Raw genomic sequence first — 27,320 nt, forward strand, 5'->3', positions numbered from 1 at the left:
TTGTGAGATCAAAAGAAGGAGCATAAGAAAGCCATGAATTTCTCATTCATGTAAGTGTAGTTTTCTTGCAATTGAACTTCTCTCTGGCAAGAAGTCCCATGAAAATCAAGTTTTGAGATCCCCCAGCTCTCTATTACCCCCACAACAAGAATGACCTGGAAGAGTTGTATCTCAGCACATAAAATGTCAAACGACCACCAGGCATTCTGGGTATTCAAAACCCATATGTGAATTCCTATAGATCCTCCAAAGTAAAGTATTCAAAGTCATTCATGGCAGCCTTATAACCAAGAATCCATGTGGCAGTGATTAATTTGTAAATATATGCAATCTGTATATATGCATCTGTAGATCAGTCAAACCTGAAAAGTTTGGTTCTTGAATAGACTGAGGGGGAGCAACATAATCACCAGGGTGTGGTTCCTGATGCTTCTCCGTGCTGTGTTTGATGCTTTGTCATCATTGTTGCGTCACACCGCGATTAGCTTGTAGGGCTCTGCAATTGTGTTTTCTTCCTGAGTGCTGGAGAGAAGAGCTGCTTTCCATCTCTTCATCTTTCTGCTTCTCTCTTTGACAACATCAAAGAACAAAGAACAATCTCTACTTCTTTGAAATCTTGGCCAAGCCTTCTTGTTTGTTCAGCAGAGAGGCTCTGATTAAGCCTATTGATTCCTTCAGAACCCACATGTGATGTTTTAAGAAACTCAGGTTGAGCTACGTAATACATTAGATTGTTTTCCATTTTCTGTAAAAAGTATCCTGTGTTTCACTGGGTGACAGGGTGCTGTCTCCGAGTTTTTATGCTGAGAAAGATCTGATGAGTGCATGTTGCATAAAAACTCCAAAGAGTATCTGAGGGGTTTTTTTTTTTCCATAACCCTCACCAAAGATTATGAGATTCTTTAGCATTCCATGCATACAGCTTGTGGTTCTCTTTGGGGAGAGGAGGGGATACTTTGGAGAGAAAGGAGATCATCATTCTGTTGTGCGAGTGATAGAGCCAACAGTGCTGCAATGAAATAATTCGAGTTCCCAAGCTGACCACAAAGAAGGTCACCCCACAGATGGTGGAGGAGGTATTTACCTGCCTGCTTTGTGCTCAGTAGCAACTACTCCAGGAGGATTCATCTGTGTGTGATGCTCCTTAGAAGAAGACTTCCATACCCTCCTTGCATGCAATCTTTTTGCAGATCCTTTATTTTTCTTCCCTTTCCAACTCCTGCCCATGGAGGGACTCTTCCCTCCCCCCTCCCATTGCCTTGGAGCTGTTTTGCTTCTCCTGATGAATGTCAAGTGTTTTAGGCCTGTAGCCCTAAAGGGTGGGGGCTAAGACTTGGATCTACCCCTGAGACACAGTGGAGCCAGCAAAGATGGGTTATTTTCAATTGTGTGGTGACAAGTCTTTTTTTTCCCCTCCCTTTTGGTTCCCAGAGGATAGCTGGGGAAGTTTGTTGTGCCAAATGCTTGGAATGTGTTTTTTCTCTTCTTCCTTCCCCTTCAAAACAGAAAGAGAAAACTTTATGCTGTGAATTTTGTTAATTGGGGAACATAAATCCAAACTGTAGTGCAGCATTGCTGTGCCGGGCCAAGGCACCTATTGAAGATTAATGAAGGAAGACYATCTTTCTCTTGCCCTCCCCTCTTATGCTCTCCTCACATCAAACCCTTTTTTGTGGTGCCATTCTGTTCCTATGGGAGTATGGGAATGCCCAGGAGAGAGTGTGCATTTGTCCAAAATTCTCAAGGGTCTGAATGCAATATGTGACTCCTTTAGAACAATGMAGCCAGAGTGAAGCATGGACATTATTCCAGGCTGAAGTTAGTTGGGTATCCTGATGTAGGAAAAAGAAGGATTTCTCTGGGTACCTGTGCTGAGCAGCCACAAGCCCATTTGAGGGACATCCACTCTGCAACAGATTGAATGGTTCATGTGCCCTGACCATATGTTTTGGACTGATGACTGGGTCCCATGATGAATGTTATATGACTTCTTGTGTCAGGCCTGATATTTTCTCACAGCTCGATAATGAAGTGTTTCCTTATCATTACTGACTGGCTAAAGAGATATATCATTAAATCCAGAACAGAAAATAAGAATTCTTCTCCTTGTTCCTTGTGGTAATGGGAATAAATTGGTTCCCATCAGCTTGTACTGGATGTAATGGAGTCCCTTACACAAAAAGCCAACCTGAGATTGTCTTGATCAGAGTACAAATGGGAGTATAATTAAACTGAGTGTAATAACATATACTTTAGCAAAGATAGACAAGTTCATCTGAAATGGCTCTGGAGTGAATGCCAAAAGCAAAAGCTTCCCTTTGGCATTGATRTTTCAAGAAGAAAAACAATTCACATAGTGGAAAAAAGATAGATTGGAAGGGTAACAGTAAAAGAGCTTAATTAGGGGGGCCTGCAAGTCCCTAAATGTATTAAAGCTAATCTTGACTGCCTCTGAGATCTGCTGCAATAAAATAATAAAACTTCCTATCAGGTAAAAATGCTTCTTATGGTGGTGCAAGAAAACTGTTCATCTTGAGTTCTGGATAATATAATACTACATGAGGTATTTTAACCTGTTGGTAACATTTTACTGCTTTTGCCTGCAAGCTCATCAATGTTTATGTAACATTAAGCATTAAAACTCTTATTTTTATCAACTTCACCAGCCAATTTTATCAACTGCTGCTGATGCAGCACTGGAAGTCTGGGAAGAGCTGCTTGCTTTTGCTTTGAGAGATGGGGCGTAAGGTTAGAGGGGGTGGATGGTGATTGCATGAGCAATGCAGGTCAGGTTACTGTTGGATTCCTCTTGCAAGATAAGTGAGAGCCCTCTGAAAGGTAATTATTGGAAAGCATAAATTCCTGAGATAACCTGTCCAAGAAGAAATACTGACAGGAGCAGAGGCCATGTGTTAAAGGCTAGCCATTACTCCAGGGCAATGGGCTCACGTCTCTCATTCTCTTTTTCTATAACCTCTCCTTGCTCTGACAGTTGACTCTTACAGTTCTTTTACCTCAGGTACTTGTCAATCTTTTTCTTGTCCTGTTTACAGAYCACTGTGATGCTTGTCTCCATTCTGTACTAATTGGGGTGCAGACAAGTGGAGACTCTGTATGCAGTTTAGTTCCATGTCCAAACTCTTGTTTAGACATTGTCTTTGCTTGTCATTGTCACTGCAGTGTTCAGGTAGCTTTTACAGGATATCTGAAAAAAAAAGAAAGGTAGTACTCTTGTATTTCTCTAACTGATTTTTGTACGGAAGAGCTTCAACTAGCTTTCAGGATGACATGAAGTCAGCTTTGTCTCTGAATCAAGAAAATTGCTGGATGGTAGTTGGGGAAGGAAGTCTTACAGAGTGAGAAAACAAATTTCAGAAAAAAAGATGGAGCAAAATTGGGAAATGAGAAAGTGGCTTCTCTTTCTCTCTGGCTTTGTTATGCAAACTCTCTGTGTCTCATCTGTAATGTAGAGATAATGATATCTACCCAGCTCCTATTTCCACTGGTTGATWGATTAATGACTGTCTCATGATCCCTAGATTACACTTTTGTGACCTGCGGCTTTAACTACTGCAGTGTATTACATCCCAGAAAGAAAATGGAAGCAATGTGTTAGCTCTGGCTAGTTCCAGCTGGGAAAACATGATAAACTGACCTGAACAGCCTTGCCCATGTGTACCTGCTTCTGAGACCTCATTCTAAAAGTGCACTGAAGCATGTGCTGCCTGTTCAGCTGCCATCTCTGTTCAGAAAGACATTAGAGTATCTGCCTAACTTTGAATTGAAGGGGACTTGCACACTCAATAACGTGCTGTGCTGAACTGGGACYTGATGCTTGGCCACAGGCAGTTTCATCACAAATGTTTGAAGACCTCAGTCAACACACAGGGCCAAAAATGAATCTGAGGTCTGCCCTAGCATGATGGGGATATGCATTAAACAACTGGGGTCTTTCAGACTTGCCAAMAGGGTGAGTTATTTGAGCAGAAGAAAGAATCTTTATTTTGAAGTGATAATTGCAGCAAAACAGCATTGCAGGCTTTGCTAATTGTTAAGTGAATTACAAAGCTTTTCTATTTGCTTTAACTGTTCTGCAGTAATAACCACCTCAATCYGATACTTGAATTAAGGTGGTGCTGAGAACAGGAAGCAGGTCAGAAGAAAAAGAGGTGCAAGGAAAGTCCATTTGTATGGGAACAACCATCAGATATTTGAGTTTCTGAAAGCTGGTTGTGGCAAGTGCTTTTTCTTGATTTTAGTAAAGAGCTCCTCTTAGGTGCTGCATAAATACCTACAGAAACAAGGGCACAGATGTTTGAAACATCACTCCTCAGAGTTAAATGTGAGTATTTTCAATGATGGTTTGCTCTACTCCCATGGGACATGCTCCAGGTGCAGAAGATCCTGTGCTTAGACCTTTGGGTTAGTTCCAGTGTGCTCTCAATACAGCGCATTCTTTATGCTGAGGAAGCTGTGACATGATGTGTTGGATGCATCTGTTTCACCTCCCATAATTTTTACTGTTTCTTTTTGAGGAGCAATAATGATACTTCAGCAGAGGAATGACCGTAATCTGCCCTACTTCCATTTGCGGGTAGAGCTGGGGGAAGGAGGTGAGAAAAGGAAATCAGATTCACWGTTCTCTTGGGAATTCCCCTGTGTAGCATGAGTCAAGTGTATCCCGGCTATAATCTGCTGAGGCCAGTAGGTTTATGCAGGTAACAGACTGATTGTTCCTRTGTATTTTAGAGAAATAGTAACTCAAAGAAATACAACTTTAATTATCTAGGTGTGAGATGACTTTGTAGAAAACAGAAAATATTATTTCCTGGTTGATAATTATTGACTGAGTACAGTAGATTTTAGTGTTTTCTTACATGTGTATTCAGATTGTACCTGAGGATAAGAAAGTGCTATCCATTCAAGATTAGTAACTTTATCTTTAAGTATTGGGTCTAGCTGATTTTTTCCCAAGGCTGACCTCAGAGGCAAGGAAAACTCTAATAATGATGTGTTTTGATGTTAGATCTGTACAAATCTCTGCTTTTCTACTTGTGTGATCATTTCCACCTGCTCAAAATGGATTGCTTCCTGGAGTGGCATTTTCTTTGCAGCAGGAGATACAAAGTTCCTACAAAAGACACAAGTCAGCAAAAGAAAGTGAGCTCACTAACTCTTCCTAGTCAAAGGACAGGAAGTACCTAAAATATTAATGTAATAACAGTTCAGTGTAGTAGGGAAGCTTGCATGCCGTTTAGGAACATTTGTACTACTGTGCTACTTGCATGTTTATTTTAATCTCTTTTAAATTCTGCCACCGGGATTGAATGGCACTGTAYATTTGTCTACCAAATAATGGCACAAGGTGCAGGGGAAATCCCAGCCTGAGAACTCCCAAGAGGGCTAMCAGAGGTCATTCAGACCAGGAGCATTGCTGTAGAGCTTGGACAGTTGTGCTCTGACATGGTTTAAAGCATGGGGCAAAACCCCCACGGTCTTTCTTGGCATCTCACTGCCTGTTGAGCTCTGGTGGAGGAATGTGGCTTCATGAAAGATGAGATACTTGGAGACACATGAAAAGGCATGCTGTTGTCAGCTCAGCTGACATCATTTGGGCTGCTGATGTAACTGGAGTGGTAGGGAACAACTCCCATTTGCATTTGCTGTGTCTCCCAAGAGGGCTGTGCTGCTGAGCGACCTGTCACTGCTRACAGTGTGCACAGGCTTTTTCCCGTGGCAAACAAACAAGGGTGCCRCTTGAAGACCAACTCAAGCTGGTTGTGCTGCTGGAGATACCTCTGGTGGCAGAAGGGGTTTGCCCTCAGCTCTGCTGGGCGATGAGCTGGGCTTGCTTAAACAGATTGAATGGCCCTGCTTGAACCGAGTCAGAGAGTGCTCACGCAAGTGTTGCCACTGGCAGGAGGTGTGGGAGCAGTGAGCTCTAGAGAGAAGCAGTGAAAAGCAGCAGGGTAGGAGGGAATGGGTGATATTTTTAGCTGGCACAGCTAGAGCTAGGAGAGGATTTCTCTTCATGATCTGAGCATCTTTTTAGTACAGACAGTGCCTGAAGTAATGCACACGATTTATTAGTGAGGTAAGTGTAGGGTGTTACCCRTGTTCTGCAGGGGAGCTGTTAAAGCTACAAAGGAAGTCACGGCAGAGTAATTTGTAGAAGTCTGGTTTGCTGTCTTCCTGGTGCCAGCTTGGGTGATAGATTATGGTTTTTACCAGAAATGCAAAAGATAGGTCCACTGTGGGAAATCAGAACCACGGGACCTGAATGGATAGACTTTGACTGCATCTGGCCCCGAAATACTATCRTTGCTTCAAGCCAAACAGAATTCTGGTGACCCCAAGCCCCAGTTGCWTCTGGGGTAGAGTTGCTTCTCTAAAAATAAATATCAAAAAATCCCTTGGATGTTGTCATGTCCAGTCTAATACTGTTGCTGAAGTTTTCGTTAGTTCATTCCTTTATTAATTGGAGAGAATTTTTGACCTTTTAGGGGAGGTTAGGACCAAATTGAATTCTGAGTGCTGTCTTCAGACACAAAAGAGGTTTAGGTTATTACCTTTCACACCTGTTGTTCATTTAATTGGATGATGCTGCATCTCTTTAAAACAGAAACTCTGGCCTGAGAAAGAATAGATGCTCTGAGATATCCCCAAGGAGTCTGCCTCTGAGATTAACCTAATTGGTCACTGTGCTGAGTCTAACAGAGGATGCAATGTCTGTCTCTGGAAAAAACTTAGATAGCCTGATGTATGGTGCAGAAACTGCTGCTGGTGCCTCTTCAAGGAAATGAAAATAAAGTAAGAGAAAATGTGGACAAATTACCACATGCACTGTAGTATAATTTTCAGAATCCAGTATATTGGAATGGGGCTGATAACTTCTAAAATACCATATTTCATATGTACACATCATGTGCCTTGCACAGATACCTATTGTATCTAGCCAACAACTCTGCATGTTAATAGTTTTATGAGATGGGCACAGTCATGCCATGTTTTGGCTTTGAGAGCTGGAATGTGGCTGCAGGCCTTRAATGGGTTCATGCTCAGCTGCAGGAAGAGGAGCACTTCTAGTTCTGATCCTTATTCCTGCAAAAGGTTGGCTGCAGCTCTTGACCCTGAAAGATTTTTGTCAGCAAGATACAATCATGTACCACACTCTTCTTGGCAGTATTAACTTGTGCTGCTGTTTCTTTCCTTTAAATGGAAATGCCAGCAGAGCTCTCATACTTCTACAATACCTGTGAGGATGGGGCTGATCAGATCGATTTTCCTCAAATTGTAAGTTAAGCCTACCTTTTGTCATTTTTCTTCAAAGACAGACTTTTTGCATGGGATGACACCTTTGGTTTCACAGTAGAAGCCTGTTTCCAGAGCATTGAATGTAGCTCAACTCTACGAGGCCGCACTCTCTGTTATGATCAGCATCACCCCATGATTCAAGCAGTGAGTACCCCATTGATCCTGGCCACAAATAGCCACCAGGGATTTCCAACCCACCAGRGGAAGTCTGCTGGCAAAYRCCTGCAAAAGGGGATTTCTTTGCCYTTCTACACAGAAGATGGGCTGGTGCTGGCTGCTTGGAGGAGGGTGCTGAAAAATCTCACATTGCTTTTACACTGATCTGGGATTCAGCCTAGAATTGTAGCTCAGGGCATCCTCTTAAGTGCTGTAATGTCTGGGTTGTGCCAGTGCTGACTCAGGAGGTTGTCATCAGTTCTGATGGCTCCTAATCCCTTCAACCATATACAGTCTCTGCACCTGCCACAGTGCASTGAACAAGTGCTAGAAGCTTGTCTRTTTTGACCWGTCTGCATGAKTTCTTCCAACGAAAGGCATTAACTCTCCTGGAAAGTCTTTTGTTTACCCTTGGATCATTGCTGCTCCAGCAACACTGTCTCTGCTTTGTATACTGTTTTGTGCTCTGATTTGTGTAGTCTGCCTACTACCAAAAGAGTCCTGCTAGCCATTACTTTCTCTRATTCCCAGGCTGGGAAAAGTTATACAGTCTTCCTGTTTTTGATCAAGTTAAATTCCTCAGTATGTATAGAAATTAAATAGCTGATTCAATGACTSTGGCTCTTGGAGAGTGCAGGATAGATATGTGTTTGTGGATCTTTAGGAAGCTGCCAAGTCAGAAAAACTGAAAGGCCAGAAAGTTTGAGTCATTCTCTAGCACATCTGGAAATCTTGTTTTGCCTTTGCTCACATTCACACCCCTTACATCATTAGAAAATGCTGTGCAGGGACAGATGCAATGGACCACTATGAGAAAACTGAATCTGCACATTCCTTCACTTTCTGGCTTGCCATGAGAGTTTGTGGTAGGATTTTGAGCARTCTGTTATGCTTCACCTATCGCCGGTAAAGCCATTCTCTATTCCTTTTGATCTCCATGTCCTACCTTTCTGCAGCTGCAAAGGGTGCATGCCTGTAGCAGTTAGATGCTGCCTATAGACTAGAAATTCCAGAGAGTACAGCCAMAGGAGGAGCCTAGCCAGCCCTTTGTTGTTTAACGCTGAATAGTTGTCTGACACTCTTGAATATGTTATATTTTCTTTTGCTTGGATCTTTTGATGAATGTTRTGTACTCATCTTCCAACATAATGTGAGGATGAGCAAAGCAGGWTGCTTTATCTCTTCTGGGAAGATGCTCTGGAGCTGAGGGTCTGCTGTCTGAAATTGTTACAGGAGCCTGGTGATACTGGACCCTGTTAAGCACAGGTTTCCAGCTGCACCTGGGTCTAGAAAGGAGAAGCTGACATTCAAGCAGCTTGAACTTAGTCCACTGTGCCCTTCATGAAAATCAGTGTTGTTTCAKAGTGAGGAAAAGGCATGAGGACAAGTGGGGGACCAGGGACTCCTTTGTCTTGCTTTGTGTTAGGGTAAGCAGCACAGTTTACAGCTCGCTCTGTCTTTGTTGCTTATCTAGCCTGAGGTACAGAGTCAGAGTGGGCCAGTCCAGATGGGAGAAACACATGAGCACGGCCAGGCTGCAGCTTGAGAAGAGMATTACGCTGACTGGAGAGGGAGAGGAAAGCCCTGTGATTGTGGTGGTTTGTGTCTATAAGATTGTCCACATGAACAGTGTTATGCATAGTTTGTAATGCTTCCCACTCCCAGTCAGGCTCAGTCCCATCTCTTCTGCCTTCAGCCCCTGCCAGCTCTGCTGCCCTTGCTTTCAACACTGTGAGACTGGGGAGGGTGCTGTCAGCATGAGGAGGAAAAAGATACATAAAGCTGTGTGTCATCACCCTAATGGCTGGCATTGCTGCCCATATGCTGCATCATATTCCCTGGAGCTTTTGTATTGATATTAAATAGAAATGGTTGWAGAGTTAAGCCCTGTGGCATTCTTCGTGTCACAGGTCATAGACAGAAGGAGCAGATGCTGTCAGGGGCCTCATGGGACCTGCTGGAAAGGAATGAGTGTAGCCAGCTCAGTGCTGTTCTCTCAACACTTGCCAAGACATGTAGTTGTCCAAGATGGTCTCCAGTGTTGCAAGCRAACGATAGCTTAGGTAGTGCCTGCTTGTTTGCTTAGTCTCTGTTCAACTTTGTGAGAAGGCCTGAGACCACACTGGTTCATCATTTCCAGACTCATTCATTCATGTCTCCTAAAGGAGAGTAAAAATTGTCTTCTGCATCACTTCTCTCATACTACTTCTCAGATCTTGCCCAGTTTGAAACTGGATGGGAGTGCTGCTGAAGAACAAGATCAAATTTAAAATGTCTTTTYCGGTTGTCCTTGCTTTTCTTCACAGTAACAAATGAGTCAAATGACCTAAAATGTAAGATGAGATGCTAAATGTGTAGTAAATGAAACTCCATGGTCAGAAGGAAAGCAAGTTCCACATTTTGGATGGTGCTGGGGACCATTGCAAGCTGTAGAAGGAAAATTCTGTTGCTGTCCGTTACATGACGAGTCATTTCTTTCTGTGCTAACAGGTTTTTTTAACTTGCCTAGTCATGTAGTGAGCATGGGTTTGAAGGGAAATTACTAGAAAGAGGCCTGGCCTCAAAAACTGGAGACAATCTGGATTCATACTCAGAGGTATCTGGTRGAAATTTAAGAGCTGCACTTAAGGAGGACTGGTTCTTTTTTATACGAGTTTACCCGGGGTGATGTGGACCTGTAATAATGGTTGAGCTGAGACATACTGGTCTTCAGCAAGTGCTCACATTCTCTGGGTACTCACCTGTGTTATGTTAGGCACTGCAGGAGGGACACTGGATTCTGCCTATTTTGCAGCTGTTGTAAAAGGTGTAAGTGTACTCAAAAGCACGTGACTTTGCAGGATGGACTGCAAAGCAGTGGTGGAGAGCTGCTCTGCTGCTTTCAGGGCCCATCAGGATCCCTTGTCAGCACAGAAACAAACATCTTGAACATCTGGAGTGAAGTCAGGCCCTTGGTCCTTGCTGCTAAGTWATGGGCTTATATGATAGGCAAGTTCTTGGATTTCTTTGGTGTTTGGGGCCTAGAGAGCAGAGTCATGGCACTAGATCCTATACACAAAAGTAGTAAGTTGGAGTCTGCTCTGAAATCTTATGGTCTAGTTAGAGCAGGCGGGCAAAGACTGAGGAAAGGGAAGAATTGTTCTTCCCTGCTTTTGTTATTAGCTAACCTGATTTCATGATAGAGCACCTCAGTTTTTGAACACTTAAGAGAACAGTGACCTCAAGGAAGTCACAGAGTCTGATCTTCCATGCTGGTGCTTACTGTCATGGCAGTGGCTACCTGCAAGGCTGCACAGAACTGCTCCACCCTCACATCGCTGTCCCCACACCCAGGGCCTGGTGGTGTTTTCAGAGTGCTCACCTCTCCATTCACACAGAGCTTCCACTGCTCCCAGCCTGCTGTTTGGTTTCACTTCAACTTTTTCTCACCAATAAAGCGTCCCCAACATTTACTAAGCATTTACCCCTCCTATGCAGCTTTGCAGAATTATGCAATAACRTAGGTTGTCCAGGAGCTTTTATCAGTCAGCCACAGCCAGGTTATTTTCGTGTCCGTGGGCTGCTATGTGAGTGCAAAGCCTATGTGTATGCCAGCAGTGTCACTGGCATGCCTGTCCCAAATGTCTGGGATTTCACCTGGGGCTCTGTGCTGAAGGGTTATGTGCCTTTCACAGTGTACTGACAGTTATATTCTGTATTTCCAGTTGTGCTGCCTTCAGTATGATTTGCCTTCCTTGTCCAGCAGTTGCTCATGTCTGCTTCTTGCTTTTTTTTYCCCGGCATCTTTAAAATCTGCACATATGCTGATGATTTTGTGTCATTRATATCAATCTAGACAAGTCTGTGTGACCTTTAACTCCCCATCCAAAGGGAAGACTTGACCCTTGCAGTCAGGCACAGCACAGCACAGTTCTGACTCATACATACTTTTCATAAAAACAGTGCAGAAATTCCCCATAGTTTTTACAGATACTTTTTCAGGAGTTGGAGTGTAAGTCTTCCATAGCAACACAGTTTGGGAAAACTCTGAGGCATGTAACAGATAATTAATCTTTTTTTTTCTGACATACGATACACTTTATAGTATTCATTTTTTTCTCTTCTTGTGTCTCCCTAACTCAAACTCTACTGATCTGTTTGAGTTTCATTTGAGCTCATGTGCTCTCCAGTCTTATTCCCACCCTTGTCTGTTCTCYAACTCCATTGTAAACCTCCTGGGTGAGAGCTGGGATTTGTCCCACCTCCCTGACTCCACAGTGATGAACACAACAYGATCATACTTTCCCTTTTTTGCCTTGATTTTAGTATACTTTCTGTTTTTCCTTACAAAAAATAACTGAAGTTTGGAATGAGTCAAAATCCCTCCAATAAAGACTAATGGTAAAACAAAACAACTGGGCATCCAAAAGTAATTTCAGGGAAGCTGTTTACCATTGTCATATCAATGTCATAAGGAAAAGCTGTTTCTTTACTTTCCAYTATTTGATTTTTTTGTCACTTTAAAACAAAAAGTTCATTCATACTTAAGGCCAGGGAAATTCCTCAAGGTCTCAGTATCTGAATATCTTTCCAGTGAATACTTAGAAAACTGCATTTTTTTGATCATGCTTGCTGTATTGGAGCCAAGGCAAGCTTTATTAAAATATGGAAGTGACCAGACACTTCTAAATTGGTTTTTTTGGTTTTTTTTGGTTTTTTTTTTTGGTAAGGAAAAAAATGCATTTTAAAAATCTTTAAAATAAACGTAAAGGAACAGCTAGATTGCAAGATTTTGTCAAGAGTGATTTTAACCCATTAGCTTTATAGCTTCCCTGCCATTATAATCTCAAAACCCCTTTTCTCCCTCTTGGAAAAATCTGAAATTTACTCTACATGACAGTGTGATTTAAAGCCAAATATTTTACATTTGAAGACCTAGTTTCAGTCTCAGAGCAAGGTGGAAACTGAAGCACACTCCAGTCAGCTCCTGTATCTGGGTTGCTGGGATGTATTGTCCTTGTTAATACRGATGTTTTGTGGTGTGCATATTCTAATGATTGAAGTGATTTTTGGCATAAGGAAGACTTACAGAGTGGTGRCAGTTTTTTGTCATACAGCTATGCTTTTCTTTGCAGTAAACTCCTTGGAGTTAGAGAGTATCCCTGGTTTAATATAGAAGGAATCTGACATAGCTCTGAGGAAGCCCAAGTGTTTGTGGAAAGAGCTGTTAATCTTTGATCAGCTGGGGTCTCCTTGTTACTGACTTTGATTACACAAGTGTACAACTTTAATTACAGCTTTTAATGAGCTTTCATTTCTTCCTAGTCACATTCTTTGTATAGTAGTGCAGCTTATCTTTTCCTTTCTCCCGTGCTCCCCTTCCCTCCCCCCCGCCTTTTTATGGAAAAGGGCGTTTGAGGTCATTGCAGGGATTCAGTGTCCGGAGGGATCCTGCTGCACACGCTCTGCCCATGGCTGTGCCCTCCACTCGCTTGCACAGTCCAGAGAGCTCTCTCCTTCAGCTGCCCTGCAAAGATCCCTGCGCTGGCAGCTGCCCAGGAGCTGGTGGTCAGCAGGGGAGGACAGGTCTGAGAGGCACCAYGTTCACACAGACGCTGCACAAAACCTCTGAAAAACCCGCAGGAAGTCTCTGTAGCCAAAGGATGTTCTGACTCCTTTGTGCATTTTCTACTTGCGAGGGGCTGTTCCTTCTCTCCCCTGGGGATGCTGTGAAATGTGGCAGCTGAAGTTAGAGGACTGAGGGCAGCAGGAAGCTGCTGGGCTCCAGCATCCACCCATGGTACTCATTCCCCATCCAGGGACTCTGTGTGCTGGCTATACTCTCATTAGAGAAATTACCTGGTGGGAGATTTGTGAGAGACATAGACTTGTAAATAACTGAGATATGGCTTAAAACAAGCATAAGGAAATGCTTTTTTTCCATGTGAATCGTATTTCAGCTGTGGAAGTCATTGCCTCACRATGTTGGGCACGATCACTGCCCATGCCCAAAGAGCAGTGGGCTCTAGAGTTGATTGAGTAAATTCATGGAAGGAAGATTCTTCGCGGTCTGTTAAACATAATCTCCCTGAGACTTGTGTAAATTAAGTTCTGATCATCAGAATTGAGAAGGGGAAACTGGAAGTGCCTCCCTTGGTATTTGCTGAATTTTTGCTCTTCTCTAAGCCKCTGCTTTTGGCCTGTGCCAACAATAGGATATTGGTCCAGCATAGCCAAGATGAAAGGAATTTGACTCCCATGTAAATCGTAAGGTACAACTGAGRAGTGAGTGACTTAAAAGATGTGAGTCACAATAAAGATACAGATGGTAAAACAGAGAAATTTGCACTGATTTGACATTCAGAGGTGGGCAAAATTTTAAAATGCCAACTGTGCCTGTGGACTAGGATAGTGGGGAAAACAACTAATAGGACAGGAAAGGGAGCCCTTTTATCTCTGTACATGCATCCCTTTGGCTGACTTGCTGTATGTGGTATACTCTTTTCGCACATTAATGAATATCAGAGTCAGAGCAAGTTATGCTATGTATCACTCTGCTCCTGTTTTCTAATGAACTTRCCCCTAACAGGTAGCTTTCCTAGCTATTCGTGTCACGACTGAATTTCACCTTGACAATAGATCAAGAACGAAGTTCAGCAGTGTGGCCCACCTACTTTGCAATGCTCCAGAATGACAGCTGCGCTGTGTCCTCAGGGTAGCTTTACTTTGATGCTTTTCCCTGTTTAGAGAAATTTGGAGGGAGGATTTTGGTAATCTCCAGCAGGCAGAGTTTTAAAACCTTTCTCAAGGGAAGATGAAGATTCTAAAGAATTTTTGAACGAACAGTTATTTATGAAATAAATGACATTGTCTTTAGAACTATTCTTTCCGCTGGGCACCAGAGAAAAGCAACATTTGCCCTGCCCAACTGGGTCGCTGTTGTAGCCTGGTGCTCTTGGCACCTCAGGCTTCACTGTGGAAAACTCTGGAAGGCTTATGACAAAACATCTAGTCTGGCCATTGCAGATATGACTGTAGTTATTATGGGGTGTGTTTTCATGCCTCAGAAGCATACAATAAGAGGACTGTGGTCTTTGCTCTTATGGGCTCCTCGACACCAGAAATGCTGAAGCAAAGTTCTTCTAAACTTGGCTGGCTTTCTGGTTGCTTAAAACATATTGCAGTAGCTGCTGTAACATGGGATTGAAATGACTGGTTTGAATATGGGCTGAACAAACTATAGGGGAAGAGAAACAATCAAATGAGTTCACTGTGGTGTACACGGGCCTGACCCTGGGTCGTGGGCCACTGTGATTGCATCATTTGCTCATTAAGTAGCCATGCTGCTACTGAAAAGATCCATGTCTGGCTCCTGACAGCCTGATTTTTTTTGTTAATTTGACATCATTTTCTGCATGRTCTGCTTCAGCAGTGTCTCATGTCACCAACTTGTGTACCTGTCCAGGCAAAGCTTTTCTGCTTGCCCATTTTCAAACCTACCTCATGTTCCCTTTCCCTACTCCTGTTGGAGGGGGCAATGCACTCATTCTCACTGTGTGTGCTGTCTCTTTTGGCAGACTCGGGGACCAGTTCTACAAAGAAGCAATTGAGCACTGCCGCAGCTACAACTCTCGGCTCTGCGCCGAGCGCAGCGTCCGCCTTCCCTTCCTGGATTCGCAAACTGGGGTGGCTCAGAACAACTGCTACATCTGGATGGAGAAGAGGCACAGGGGACCAGGTTGGTGGTGGTTGTGTCTGTGTATGCGTGTGCACGTATGGAGGGCTGGCCACTGAGCCCTCGTGGGGTTTAATTAACCGGAGCTCAAACCTGCTACAGGCCACACACAAGAGAAACTGCCTAAACCTCTGTGCCTGCAGGGGATTTCCTTTGGTAACGGCAGAGAGCTCATGCTAATTACTCTCTTTCTACGCAAAGAAGTGCCTGACATGGTAGTTTCTAAGGCTGCATCATTGCAGCTCTTTCCATGCTGTCGATCCCAGGCTGCAGCAGAAGACTCAATGCTCTGCTGTAAGCAGGACTAGAATTACCTCTTAGGTGGAAGTAGGAGTTTCTCAGATGAATGCTGAAAATAAGGAACTATATTGGGAAGGATATAAAACCGAAGTAAAGTATAGGAGAGTCCAGTTAATGGAATGAACATTGTTCTGATGGTTAGAAATACACCTACAAATCCTGGTTCTGCTTTTTTGCAAGCTAACTTGGATATCAGCTCTACCGGGAGCTGTGTTTCCCTTGGGTACAGAAAGAAGTCCGTGTATTTCCTTAAGGAGCTTTGGCTAATGCCTTTTCCAAAGCTCAGTGAAGCTCAAGGGAAAAGAGCACTGTTAGTTTTATAGACTTTGGTCAGTTGTTCCTTTGTTAGACTAAATCCATCTGAAATCCTTTTTTAAAAGGGGAAGGACMGTCACCAGTTGCAAGAGTGGAGATGTTTCACAGACATAAGTCCTTCTGAACCCCAGGGGAAATCTGGCTACGTTGTAGCTCAGTATCTGACCAATCATTGTCTCAGGCAACAGTTTTTTAACCGCACCAAACCAAATTTCTTTTTTTTTGGGTTTTTTTTTTCCTTTAGTGCAGCCCAGAGAATCCAGGTAGGAAGGGACCTAGGGTACATGGCCACTGAAAGTATGACATGCACGCATGTGCATGAATACCTGCCAGTTGTCTAAACTATATTGACATCCTCCCACCTTCACCCTCAAACCCCTCAAATCGTTGATCTGAAATTTCTATAGTAAAATGCAGCCACTTCTGGTGCAGAAGACAACAGGTGTTTTAACAGCGTTAAAAATATGCTAAGAATATTTCAGCCACCAAAACTGGTGTGGTAATTCAGGACTGATGAATGTGGTTCACAAGATGGGAGTTGTCTGAACTTCTGGACTTACCCTTCTTTTGTAGGGTTGCTTCATAAACACAGTTGAGTTTTTCATTTGAGCTGAAAATTCCCCATTCCTAAGAGATTATGCTTTGGCAAAACTAGGTTTCTTCCTTTTTTTTTTTTCTTTTTTGTTGACTAATCCATTTACCCATGGAATTTCTGTTCTTGTAGCATCTTGTTATGAGTAAGGTGCTGCTATTTTTATCCTTCTGAACAGAGTTGGAAGGTATATATATACAAGCAGATACACATCCACTATATTCATAAGTAATGTTTTGTCAACAGTGTCTTCCACAGAGATAGACATAGATAGYCTTGTGTGGGTTTCATTGGTGTCTGTGCACTTGCAGAGGGAATCATCATAAATGTGTTATAGCATCATAACAGGAACCAAGATATCTTAATGCTTTGCCTGTCTCAGCCACAAGCTCTGTGGACYACCGTGAGCGAATTCTCTCTGCAAATCTTTCCTTCCTCACTTCTAATAGTGAGCTGTTTGGCAGATTGCTCTGCAAAAGGGGATCAGTGACATTTCTCCTGCAGATCTGCACTGGAGATTAATGTTGGAACATTCTTCRCAGAGAGTTTCTGTGAAGTGAAGTGAAAGGAGCCTTTTGGATCTGCACTCGCCACCAAATCTGATGACTTTGTTACCCTGAATTAGAATAATCAGTGTGAAATGAAGCAGCCCTCCTCCCCCATATTTGCTTTTCTCTTTCTTGGTTTTTATTAGCCCATTTACTGCTCCCTTGAGTGTCTTTGCATAATCTATCTCTTGTAGTATTATGGTGAGTCAAGGCATCCCTCTACAGTTTTAGCATGCCTGTTTCTGGTCTGTACACAATGCACTCATGCCCATACTAAAGGGCTTTGAAAATTCTCTGCCAGCCATCCTGGTATCTGTCTTGTGTGCTGTGTTCACTACCATTCACTGTCCCTAACCTGGAAAAAGAAAAGAAAAAAATGGCAAAGCTCCAGGACCTCTTTTCACTTTCACAGGCTTGGAAAACAAAGGAGAGTCAGGAACTCAGCGGATAAACCTGAGTTCTTGCTGTCCTCTTTGTTAAAGAAGTCAGAAATCTGCATCTCATGATAAACAGTTCAGGGTTAATTTCACACAATACTGCACATAACTCCCTCCTTTCCCCTCCTCCCCTGGCCTTTCACACGAGCTTTGAGTTATGACTCTCCTACACTAATGAGATAAACAACATAACTCACTGCAGGTTCTGCTATTTCCTCTGTAAGCAAATGGTTGGAACCTTCTCTGGTTGCCCTATAAGGTACCAGAGGGAGACACAACCCACCGAGGACTGAAGACAGTAATATGCATTATTTCCATATTCACGGCAAGATCGACTGTGAAGGTACTACATTCAAAGCATTCAGAACTGACCTTTTCCTTGGTGCCTCTCCTTTGTGTAAGATCTACACTTCATGTGAACCAGCACAGGGATAGATGGGGAGCAGTGCTGAGAAATGAAGGTAGCATTGATGGGTTCAATGAAGTGAAAGTCTGGTATATGTTTTAAGTTCACTGGATGGCAGTATATTAATGAACAGGTGAGCTGTGAGTAGGAACAGAGAGCTTACCTCAAGGAGTGCAGAGGTGGAGGTTGGATCATCTGTCTGTTATTGATCTACCTGCCACCCTCTAAGGAAGAAGATTTCCCACCTCTCTCCTTTCAAGTTTCTAGTTAGGCTTTCAGCATGTGTAGCTGGTTTTCGTTGTATCCAGAACTCCTCTTCCATGTAAGAGCACTCACACTAGTAGATTCTCCCCCAAAACCAGCAGATCCTTGCTCCTCTCTGTGTGGGACAAAAGCTGTGGTGCATTTTCTTTCAAATGGCTCCTCTGTGGAAGCCTGTGCAATGGAGGGCTGATTGTTTGTTCCATTGCTTTGGTCAACCATTGCCAAAGGGCAGGGCTTCCTGCCTCCACATCTTTAATACTCACATCAGAGCCAGGCACAATCCACCTCATCATTACAGCAACTGGTTAATTGTTAATCATTACAGCGGTGSTTAATGCTTGCAAAGTGACGTGAAGAAGGATGTCCAAACAYTGTATAAGTGCTGGTTATTCACATTTTTTTYCCCAAAGTGGTCTTAATCAACCCGTTCTGAAATATATCTTTCTTGGGATTGGGCACAATAGCGTTCTGTGCCCTGAAAAAGCCAGGTCTSTGCAGATACTCCATCACTTGCCTACTTGGAAGTAGGTGGAAAGTGCTGGGGTCTGAACTGGCATTCCTAACAGTTGAAATATTGAAATCAGGAACCTAGGTCTGACTTGCAGAATTTGATTAGTACATTCCCTCGAGGTGAATTATGTTATTCCGTGTTCCTCCCCACCCCCAAGTAACAGGATATTGCTTTTTTTCATTATCCTCATTTGGTCTGGTGAGTCACTTTTGTTCCCAAGCTACGATTCTCACCTGGCTGCTTCAGAAGAGAGGACGAAGCTCCTGGGCCATCCTCCTGCCCTTGAGCTGTTCTGCTTTCCTGGCACCCCGTTGATGCTGTCCAGCTGTTCACTGTTGGTACAGTTTCAGATATAGTAACACCACTCCTGTCCTCTCTCTTATATGGTCTCATCTGGTTTTTGAGAACAATGAGTCTGAAATTGCAGTCATGCTCTGTAGCCCCTTCAAGACAAGAGCAACAGCAGAAGGGCRTAAGAGCCAAAGCAGAACTGGTGGACTGAGAGGGCAGAATAAAATTCCTCTAACTTTCTGTGTCTTGCTGGGTAATTCTGTGTGTCGTGACTATCTGGGGCAGTTGAGGATACTTTGAAGCGCTTGTCAGTGTGCTTCTGTGCCCCTAGTAGTGATGCATTCACTAAGCCCTGCTGTGTCCTGAATGCAAGAGAGCAAAGTACAGCTCGAGCACTGGCTCAAGGGTGTCTGTCAGGAGAGCCAGGGCAGCTCAAAACCCAGCGATGCCAAATGTGATTTAAGGGAGCATGCAATGATATAAACATTACTSTATCTCATTCGGGATATTGGCACAAGGAGGTAAGACTCCACACGAAGAATTGCTATTCAAGCAAAAGTCCAGAGTTTAAGCAAAAATATGGAGTCAGACCTCTTGGATCTTGGTTTGCTCCCATTTGGAACACAAATTTGCTGAGCTGCTCTGTGCATCAGRGCCTCAAGATATGCATGTCAGAACTTCATCTCTTCTCTCTCAAGGGGCTCTCTCTCCTTGTGGAGGAGGCATCGCCCTTGTGACCCAGGAGAGTCTGAAATTCTATTTACCCTGAAGAAATCACAAATTATTTATGTGCAGCTCTGGTTTCAGTGAGCTGAGTGAAGTGTCTAAGTGAGACCTAGATTCTCTGTAGGCCTGATCCCAAGASGTGCTGAGGAGCCTCAGGAGCACTGGATGCCTTGAGTGTGAAGCTCTGCCTCATGATTTGCAGGACTGAACCTTCCAACAAGGAGATGCTGGAAGGGCAAGAACAAAGATGCTAGAGACAGTGCTTGTGGTTTATGAACTGAAATGTGATTATTTTTTTGCCTTTAATCTTCAGGCTTGGCCCCAGGTCAGCTGTACACATACCCAGCACGTTGCTGGCGCAAAAAGAGGCGTTTGCATCCCCCTGAGGATTCCAGGCTGAAGCTGCTGGAAATAAAACCTGGTAAGTATTTGTTTGCCTGCCTCTCCTGAGTTGCAGAGCAGCTGGCATACATGCAAACCTGGCATTTAGACCTTGGACTTTATCTTTGCTGCTTTCCAACCATTTCTCATTGCATCTGTTGCATCTTACTTGATTTGCTGTAACCATAACCACCAAACCCTCTGCATACAACTCATCCCTTGTGAAAATGTGAACAACTTGTGTTGCATGCAATGGGAGCTGAATTTACCTTCTGTAGGGTTCAATCCTGGCTTCTCTTAGCAAATTCCCAAGGATGTAAAGAATCAATGTATTACTAATTATTTCCTCAGTGCTTTATTAATACAAAGTCTCACTGGCATCTGCTGCCTAATCTTTGTGAAAAAGGCCACTGTGTGTGTGAAACAGTAAGTACACTGGTAAGGTTTTTCTTAGTGGGACTGTGGCAAAGGATATGGCTAGATTATAAACAATAAATAATAAAAATTAGCGAGCATATGCCACATTTGYGTATTTGTGTCTGCCTGTATGTGTACCTTTGTCCATTATTCTTTCATTCTTCTTGTCCTTGTTACTATTTTCCCACAATTAAACTACGTGAAGTGATGAGTCTGGATGCTRAATGAGTGGCTGTAAAGCAGATGTGGAGGAGCTGCAGCTGTGTCAGGTAGAGTGTAGTGTTGTGCATTCTTCCCTGCAGTTAGTAATAAAGGCTTGCTGTCTCTGGGGTCAGCTATTATGAGAAAGAGGGAACACATATACTCACAGCTGTATGTGGTTTTTAAGAGGTGAGACTGTCAGTATAAAAAGTACAGGAGAAAACCCTCAAATGTAAATTAAGAATATTTAAAAAACCTGTTTGACAGAGGAAGGTGCCTGGGAACTGAGCTATGCTCAGCAATACTGATGACTTTGCTTCTATGCAGTAGGTGGTGAAGAGAGAGGAAAGGGCAACAGAGACAAGTTCTAAACCCATTAAAATCAGAGGCAAAATTCCTGTTGGTTCTGATAGAAACAGTTTTTGAAAACTCCCTACCTTCAGTGTAGGAGACATCAGCAGACAGTTGGACAAGAGGAACAAAGGCCTATAACCATTCAGCTGGGGTTCAAACCAAGGGTAAAATCTCAGCCAACAAATAGAACCAGACCTCACAGCAGAGCTGCTTGGAAAGAACTGATGAAATCAGTCATATGCATTGATGGAAATGAGACTGGACTCTAGGAAGAGGATGATGTTGGCTCATAGAAGTGCCTACCTCAGACTTTGTGACAATGCCAGTACTGCTGTGCCTTGGTAATTCTGTAAGGTAAAGCAGTAGGGTAGAGCTCGACTCTTTTTTGTTTGCATTGCTCTTTTTTGCTGTACTCACTGAATGCCAAATTAGTGCATCCTACATGCCACAGGGCATGAAAGGCAATTACCACAAAGTTATCAGATAAAGAGACCTCAGCATGTCTGTCTCTGTGTTGTTTTCCCTGCTATAAACATCTCTGCATCTCAGGAGTGCTACTTTTGTTGCATTGCCCGTGGCAACCAAGTAAGGCAAGTTATATTGCTGTGCCATTTAAATCTATTTTCCAACCAATTTCTATCTAGTGATTAACTTTCCTTATCAGTTATACCACAAAATAATTTCACTCCATCTGTGCAATATGCAGAATAGACTCACTAGCCAAAAGTGGGATTTTTCCCTTCTCTGATTTGAACGTATAAAACCTATGGAAAACACTGGACCTCCATTTAAGGGTAGCTTTTGAGAATTYGGGAGAAAAATAGTGTAATATATTTTCAACATGGATAGCAGAAACGCTGTAGGTTTTGGAGGTGGATACTATCATAAAACCTAGTGCTTGAACCTAGGAAGCTACCTAATGTTGACTTCTTTAGTCCTCAGTTAAACATTAGATGGTTGTATGGGGCAAAAATGTGGAAATTTAAGATGCCTTAAAAACACAAAGGTGACAGCTGTAGGACATGTAAAATAAATTTGAAAGAAATCTAATCTAAATGTTCCTAAGTTTCACTCCACCTAGGGCTTGGGCATTCTATTCATTGCTTAGAGCTCTTTTCAGCAGCTAGGCAGTGCTTGTGCTTGGTTAATACACAAATAGCTGATTTTTATATAGGAGGCTGTGGAATTGTTGATATATATATATATATATATTTATAATTGTTATATAACATGTACAAGCAATAGACTTCTACAACATAAAATTAGTGCTAAACCATAGTTACATTATGTTAACTATGTAGAATTAYTTCTTGTAACACAACCACTGTCACAAACACAAAAGAGACTCTTTGCTCCCAAAATTGCCATTCCAGCAGTCAATGGGATTGGCACCAGGGGTGTGAATCCTTGCTTGGACTGCACCTAGGCTTTTGGATTGGCTTATTACAGCAATAAGTTGTATTCAGAAGTTCAAGATACCTACATAATTCAGGAGATACACAGACCTAGGATTTTTGTTTTGGTAAGTCATAGGTAGACATCAGCTGGTCAGTAAGTAGAATCAAACTGTTGTCTTGCGAGCAGTTTGAGGGAACAATAAATCATTTAGAAATAGTATCATATTTATAGTTATAACCTACTTTTGCAGGTTTACATAGTGCATGACACAACTCAGTGAGTGAGAGTTTCACATCTGATTATACAGACCCCAATGAAGAAAATAATCATGCTCCAACAGTGTCCTGTTTCTTTGTAAAATGCAAAGTGCACTGTAATGTTTTTCCTGGGATCAATTGATGCCTGCATCTTAATAGAAGATGGTGCTTTTGCTGTCCTGATCTGTTGCTTTTATTTGGTTTTAAATGAAGGTGTTTGGTTTTAAGAAAAGTGTTGTAAAGGTGTGAGCACTGGAATGGGGRTTGCTGATGCAGCCTTTAGATGTCTGTTTTCGTCTGTTGCCATATTCAGAGTYAGTTAGGACATGCATTGCCCTGGTAAAGTGGTTTGTTCAAGCATCTAKCAATGGTCATGTTTGTGCTATTTCTAAGCACCCTCCATCCCATCCAGCAGATACGCAGGGGAGATAAAGTATTGCCAATACTTACTTATGATAGTGCCTTTACTGACAATACAGTCAATATTATCACCAGATCTTCAGGAATTTCTCTTAAGTATTCCTGACATTTACTTTCYTATGGCCTGGTCTTCATCTTTAATCTCTAGGTTATATTCTTATCATCAAAACCAAGCATTTTGGCTCAAGTGCAGCCTAGAATTCATTGTTGTGATGGGTATGAGCTGTTCCATGAGTCACTGTAGTATAGGAGCAAGACTGGTATGGACACTGGTACAGATTTGAAGCAAATCTTGGGCCATGGACAATATATTGACATGTTGCTAATACTGTGATTTCATAGGTTCATAGAATACCAGATTGAAAGGAACCTCAAGGATCATCTGGTCCAAACTTTCACAGCAAAAGCACAGTCTAGACAAGATGTCTCAGCACCCTGTCCAGCCAAATCGTAAAATTGTCCAATGTTGGGGAATCTACCACTTCCCTGGGGAGACTGTTCCAAGGGCTGATTGTTCTCAATGTGAAAAATTCTCCTCTCGTGTCTAACTGGAACTTCCCCAGGAGTAACTTGTACCCTCAGCTCTCATATTATTCATGTGAYTCTAAAAAAAGGAGTCTCCATCTTTGTAGCCACTCTTTCAATACTGGAATATCATGACAGAGTCTCCCCTAAGCCTTCTGTTCTCCAGTCTGAACAGACCCAGTTCTTTCAGACAGCCATAGGGTAGGCTTCCCAGGGCCTCTGATCATCTTTGTGACCCTTCTCTTGACCCCTCTAGACTGTCCACATCTCCTTKGTATAGCAGTGACCAAAACTGAGTGTGTGACCAGGTGTGACCTGACAGGCACTGAATATGATAGTGACTTCTTTATCTCTGCTGGTGATACCGTTGCTGATGCAACCCAGCATCCTGTTGGCTTTATTATTTTTTTTTTTTTTTTTTGTTACAGCAGCACACTGGTCATTCATATTGAGTTTATGGTCCACCAGGATTCCAAGGTCTCTTTTCATGGAGTTGCTCCCCAGCCAGGTAGATCCCATCCTGTCCTGCAGCCCTGGGTTATGTTTTCCCAGAAATATTTCCTAGGTAGAGTTTTAAAGTTATTAGGTGTTGATACAAATAATATTTGTGAAACTAGACTTCTATGCAACCAAGTGTGGGAAATCTGGCTCTCTGCAGAATCAAGCAGTGGTATTTGCTTGGCGCTTCAGCACAGAACGGTGGAAGGGCTGTAMAACAGCTCGTGCTTCCACGTTCACTCAGCTGGCTGCTCTCCTGCTCAGTAAAAGAGCAAGAACAGAGCTGAGCTCCTGTGYATGAGAAGTCTGGGAATGGGTGAGGGAGAGGGTTGAGCTTAGTAGCCTTTTCTTCCAGTGGAGTGGGAGGAAAAGGAGAATTTTCAACTSTACCACCGCTGTGAACTGCAGGTGCTGTGAAGGCAAGCAGTAGGATGCTGGCCCTTGATAAAATCAGAGCAGTTGGAAAGAGGAGGGCTAGAAATGAGAGAGATCCTGGATTAGACCCAAGGCCYCTTGAAGTGATAACTGATCCTTGTCCTATATACTTAGTGGTTTCGTGGCACTAGGTAGTATCATGATTCTGTGTTGAGTCAACTATCAAAATTGTAGAAGTGGTATTGCCTACAGTAAACCCTGCTGACAGTCAGGTATTACCCAAGCTTTGCACCTATGCAGATGAGGGCAGATACAGTGAGTGTGGCCAAAAATTSTAGTGGAATTTTAATTGGTAGTGTCCTACTTCAGTTTTACAAGTTGGCTAAATATAGGTACATACATCCATACCTACAGAGCTTTTATTTCACATGGTGTATAAATCTAAAGAATATGACCATAGAGCTTTTGTCTCAATTTACTGATGCCCTTTGGTTTTTTGAAGCCCACAKTGAAGTTTCCGAGTGGCAGCCTTCCCACCCACTTGGATAATGTGGAGTAGAGTTTGTGCTACTGCTGTGCTGGAAATGAGCTGGGGTCCTGTGCAAGTGTCCTGTTACTCATGTCTGGGCAGTCCAGTGTTCAGCTGAGCTGTAGAAATGGGGTTGTTTACCTGTTGTTGAATAGTAAAAGTAAACAAAAGTATTTTTCATTTGCCATTATGAACATTGTTTGAAGAAAGTATGGAAAACAGATTTTTACTTCCAGCTGAACAATACCTGATCTGTTTCTAATCTGGCATGTGGGGCATACCTAGGTGAGTGTGCTTGTGAATGAATGAAYGAACAAAATCCATACAGATAAGCTTTTATCTCTTTAAAGCATCTCAATTTACCTCGTGGTGACTGTGAYTGATTGTGCAAGGTACTGTGTGTTTCCTGGGAAGTGAGGAGCGCTCCCTACTCTTGGGGAAGATGCTCAGCTTGTCTGTGGAGGTCCATGCTCTTTAATATGGGGCACTTCAGCAAGATAAAGTTTAGATGACATTAAAAAGCAAAGAATAGAATTTGTAGTAGTGTCACTTGTATGATAGTATCTAGAAACACAAGCATCATCCCAGGGATTGTTGTGAAGTCTTCTTTAATTCTCTGCTACAGCCATGTACTTACAGTCCAGATATACAAAATATATTTGATTCCAAAGTGGAGAAATGAGCGACAAAGAGAATAAAGTACKTCTGTGATGCTTTTACTGAAGGTTTGTGGTATAGCTGGAGATCAACGCAAGAACACAGAAAGAGCACATTTCTATTGAGTTCCACGTTTTTCTGCTCCTGGTTGCTATGATGCCCAGTTTCACTCAAAGATATTAGAGCCTAAAACATAATTATTTAATTTCATGAAAATTTCCTTTTATATTTTTTTTCTCTCATAGGCCAATTAATGTTTACTAGTTTCACTTTTGATTTCAACAATTTCCGTGTGATCACATTTTGGTTCCTGTTCTGTGCTGTGAGGCAGCAGTGTCATTTTGCTATGAACACTGTAAAGAGAGACACATSTCTTCTTAACAAAAACTTTTCCTACTGTTTGACAGTTTGCCTACTATTATCTCTGCAATTAAAGGTCATGTTCTGTTAAAGAGCCTGTGTGTGGATCCTTTTTAAGGTCCACTAAGACCATCTTAGGATCGTAACTGGCAGATTAATTCTGGTGCCTAATAAGAGTATGTCTGTAACATGCAGATCAGTTGGGTGAAATATTCCTGAAGGAAGCTATAAGATGTACCTATCAGTTGTTCAGACTTCTGACAGATGTCTGCAGATGTGAGTTCACCAAAGACACTTTTTGCGTAGAGCTTATTTAATTTTTTTAATTGTTCATGGCTTTTATCAACATTTGCCAAGATGAACCCTGCATTCAGGGTGGAGYTGACTTGAAAGAAGCAGGTTTGTGTCTCTGATAATCTGGTCTGAATTTCTCATGTAAAAGATGGATTTTAATAGCCTCTTAGCAAACTTCTGTGAGTTTTGCTCCTGGCCCTCCAAAACCCTGAAATTAAAACCTCATTTAAAACCTGCCTTTATATTCAAGTACTTCCACATTCTGAACTACTTTAGGTTATAAAGCAATCAAACCCCTCAGCTCTCCGTGCCGTTTGTAACACGTTCTTTACACGGCCGTTGTTTCGGGATGTTTTGCCGTTCCGCGGTGGCTGCAGCGGCGCGGCGGGGCCGGCAGAGGGCGCGGCGGGCAGCGGGAGCTCCGCGCTCCCGGAGCGCTCCCGGAACGCTCCCGCCGGGGCTTCTCCCGGGGCTTCTCCCGGGGCTTCTCCCGCCGGCGTTTATTGGGAACGGGACCTGGCCGGGGGGTGCTGCCAGAGCTCCGGGCCAGCCGTCTGTTTGGGCCAAGCGTCAGGCGAACGCTGCCTCAAGGAGCTCGGCATCACAGAGAGCAGCTGGTGACGGGCTCCCCACCTGCCGAAGCTGTGTCACCTGTGTCAAAGAATTCTACCGAGTGTTTCCACAGGGATCCTGGCGTTGCTTGTTGAGCCTAGAGTAGATCTCATTCTCACCCATCCTCATCCATCTTTATTTTTGTCACCTCATGTAGAAGAAAACAAAAAAACCCCTTAACTTTTTGTGACAAAARAGGGTGGATGGTTTTCAGTTCCCATTTGAAGGAACATCTGCACTCTGGCCATGCTGAGTCTGAGCTTGGTCTGTCATGTACCTATGYATGTCACACTTCCATAACACTTTGGAATAAAATGAAGCTTTACATTGTGAATCCAAATCTGGGAGCAGGGATGCCAGAAGGTGTTTGGGATTTTCCTTTGCTGTTTTTCTTTATACAAATATAAATACTGGATGCTGCTGGGCCTTTTCTTTTGGGCTTCTCGCCTAAATTTAAGTATGTGTTTC

General features: G+C 42.9%; 1 protein-coding gene across 9 annotated transcripts in view; it reads left to right on the plus strand.

Annotated features, from left to right (window-relative positions):
• Positions 1–27,320, plus strand: part of DPF3 (double PHD fingers 3) — a 169,244-nt gene that overhangs the window by 64,155 nt on the left and 77,769 nt on the right. For all 9 annotated transcript variants that reach the window (XM_057366639.1, XM_057366629.1, XM_057366655.1 and 6 more), the window contains exons 2-3: positions 15,027–15,187; positions 19,888–19,995. In XM_057366639.1, the coding sequence (XP_057222622.1) occupies positions 15,027–15,187; positions 19,888–19,995 (269 nt within the window). The remainder of the gene's footprint in view (positions 1–15,026; positions 15,188–19,887; positions 19,996–27,320) is intronic.

Source organism: Malurus melanocephalus, unplaced genomic scaffold (genome assembly GCF_030028575.1).
Source record: "Malurus melanocephalus ecotype Western Australia unplaced genomic scaffold, MMel_1.1 scaffold_2, whole genome shotgun sequence".
Lineage (NCBI taxonomy): Eukaryota > Metazoa > Chordata > Aves > Passeriformes > Maluridae > Malurus > Malurus melanocephalus.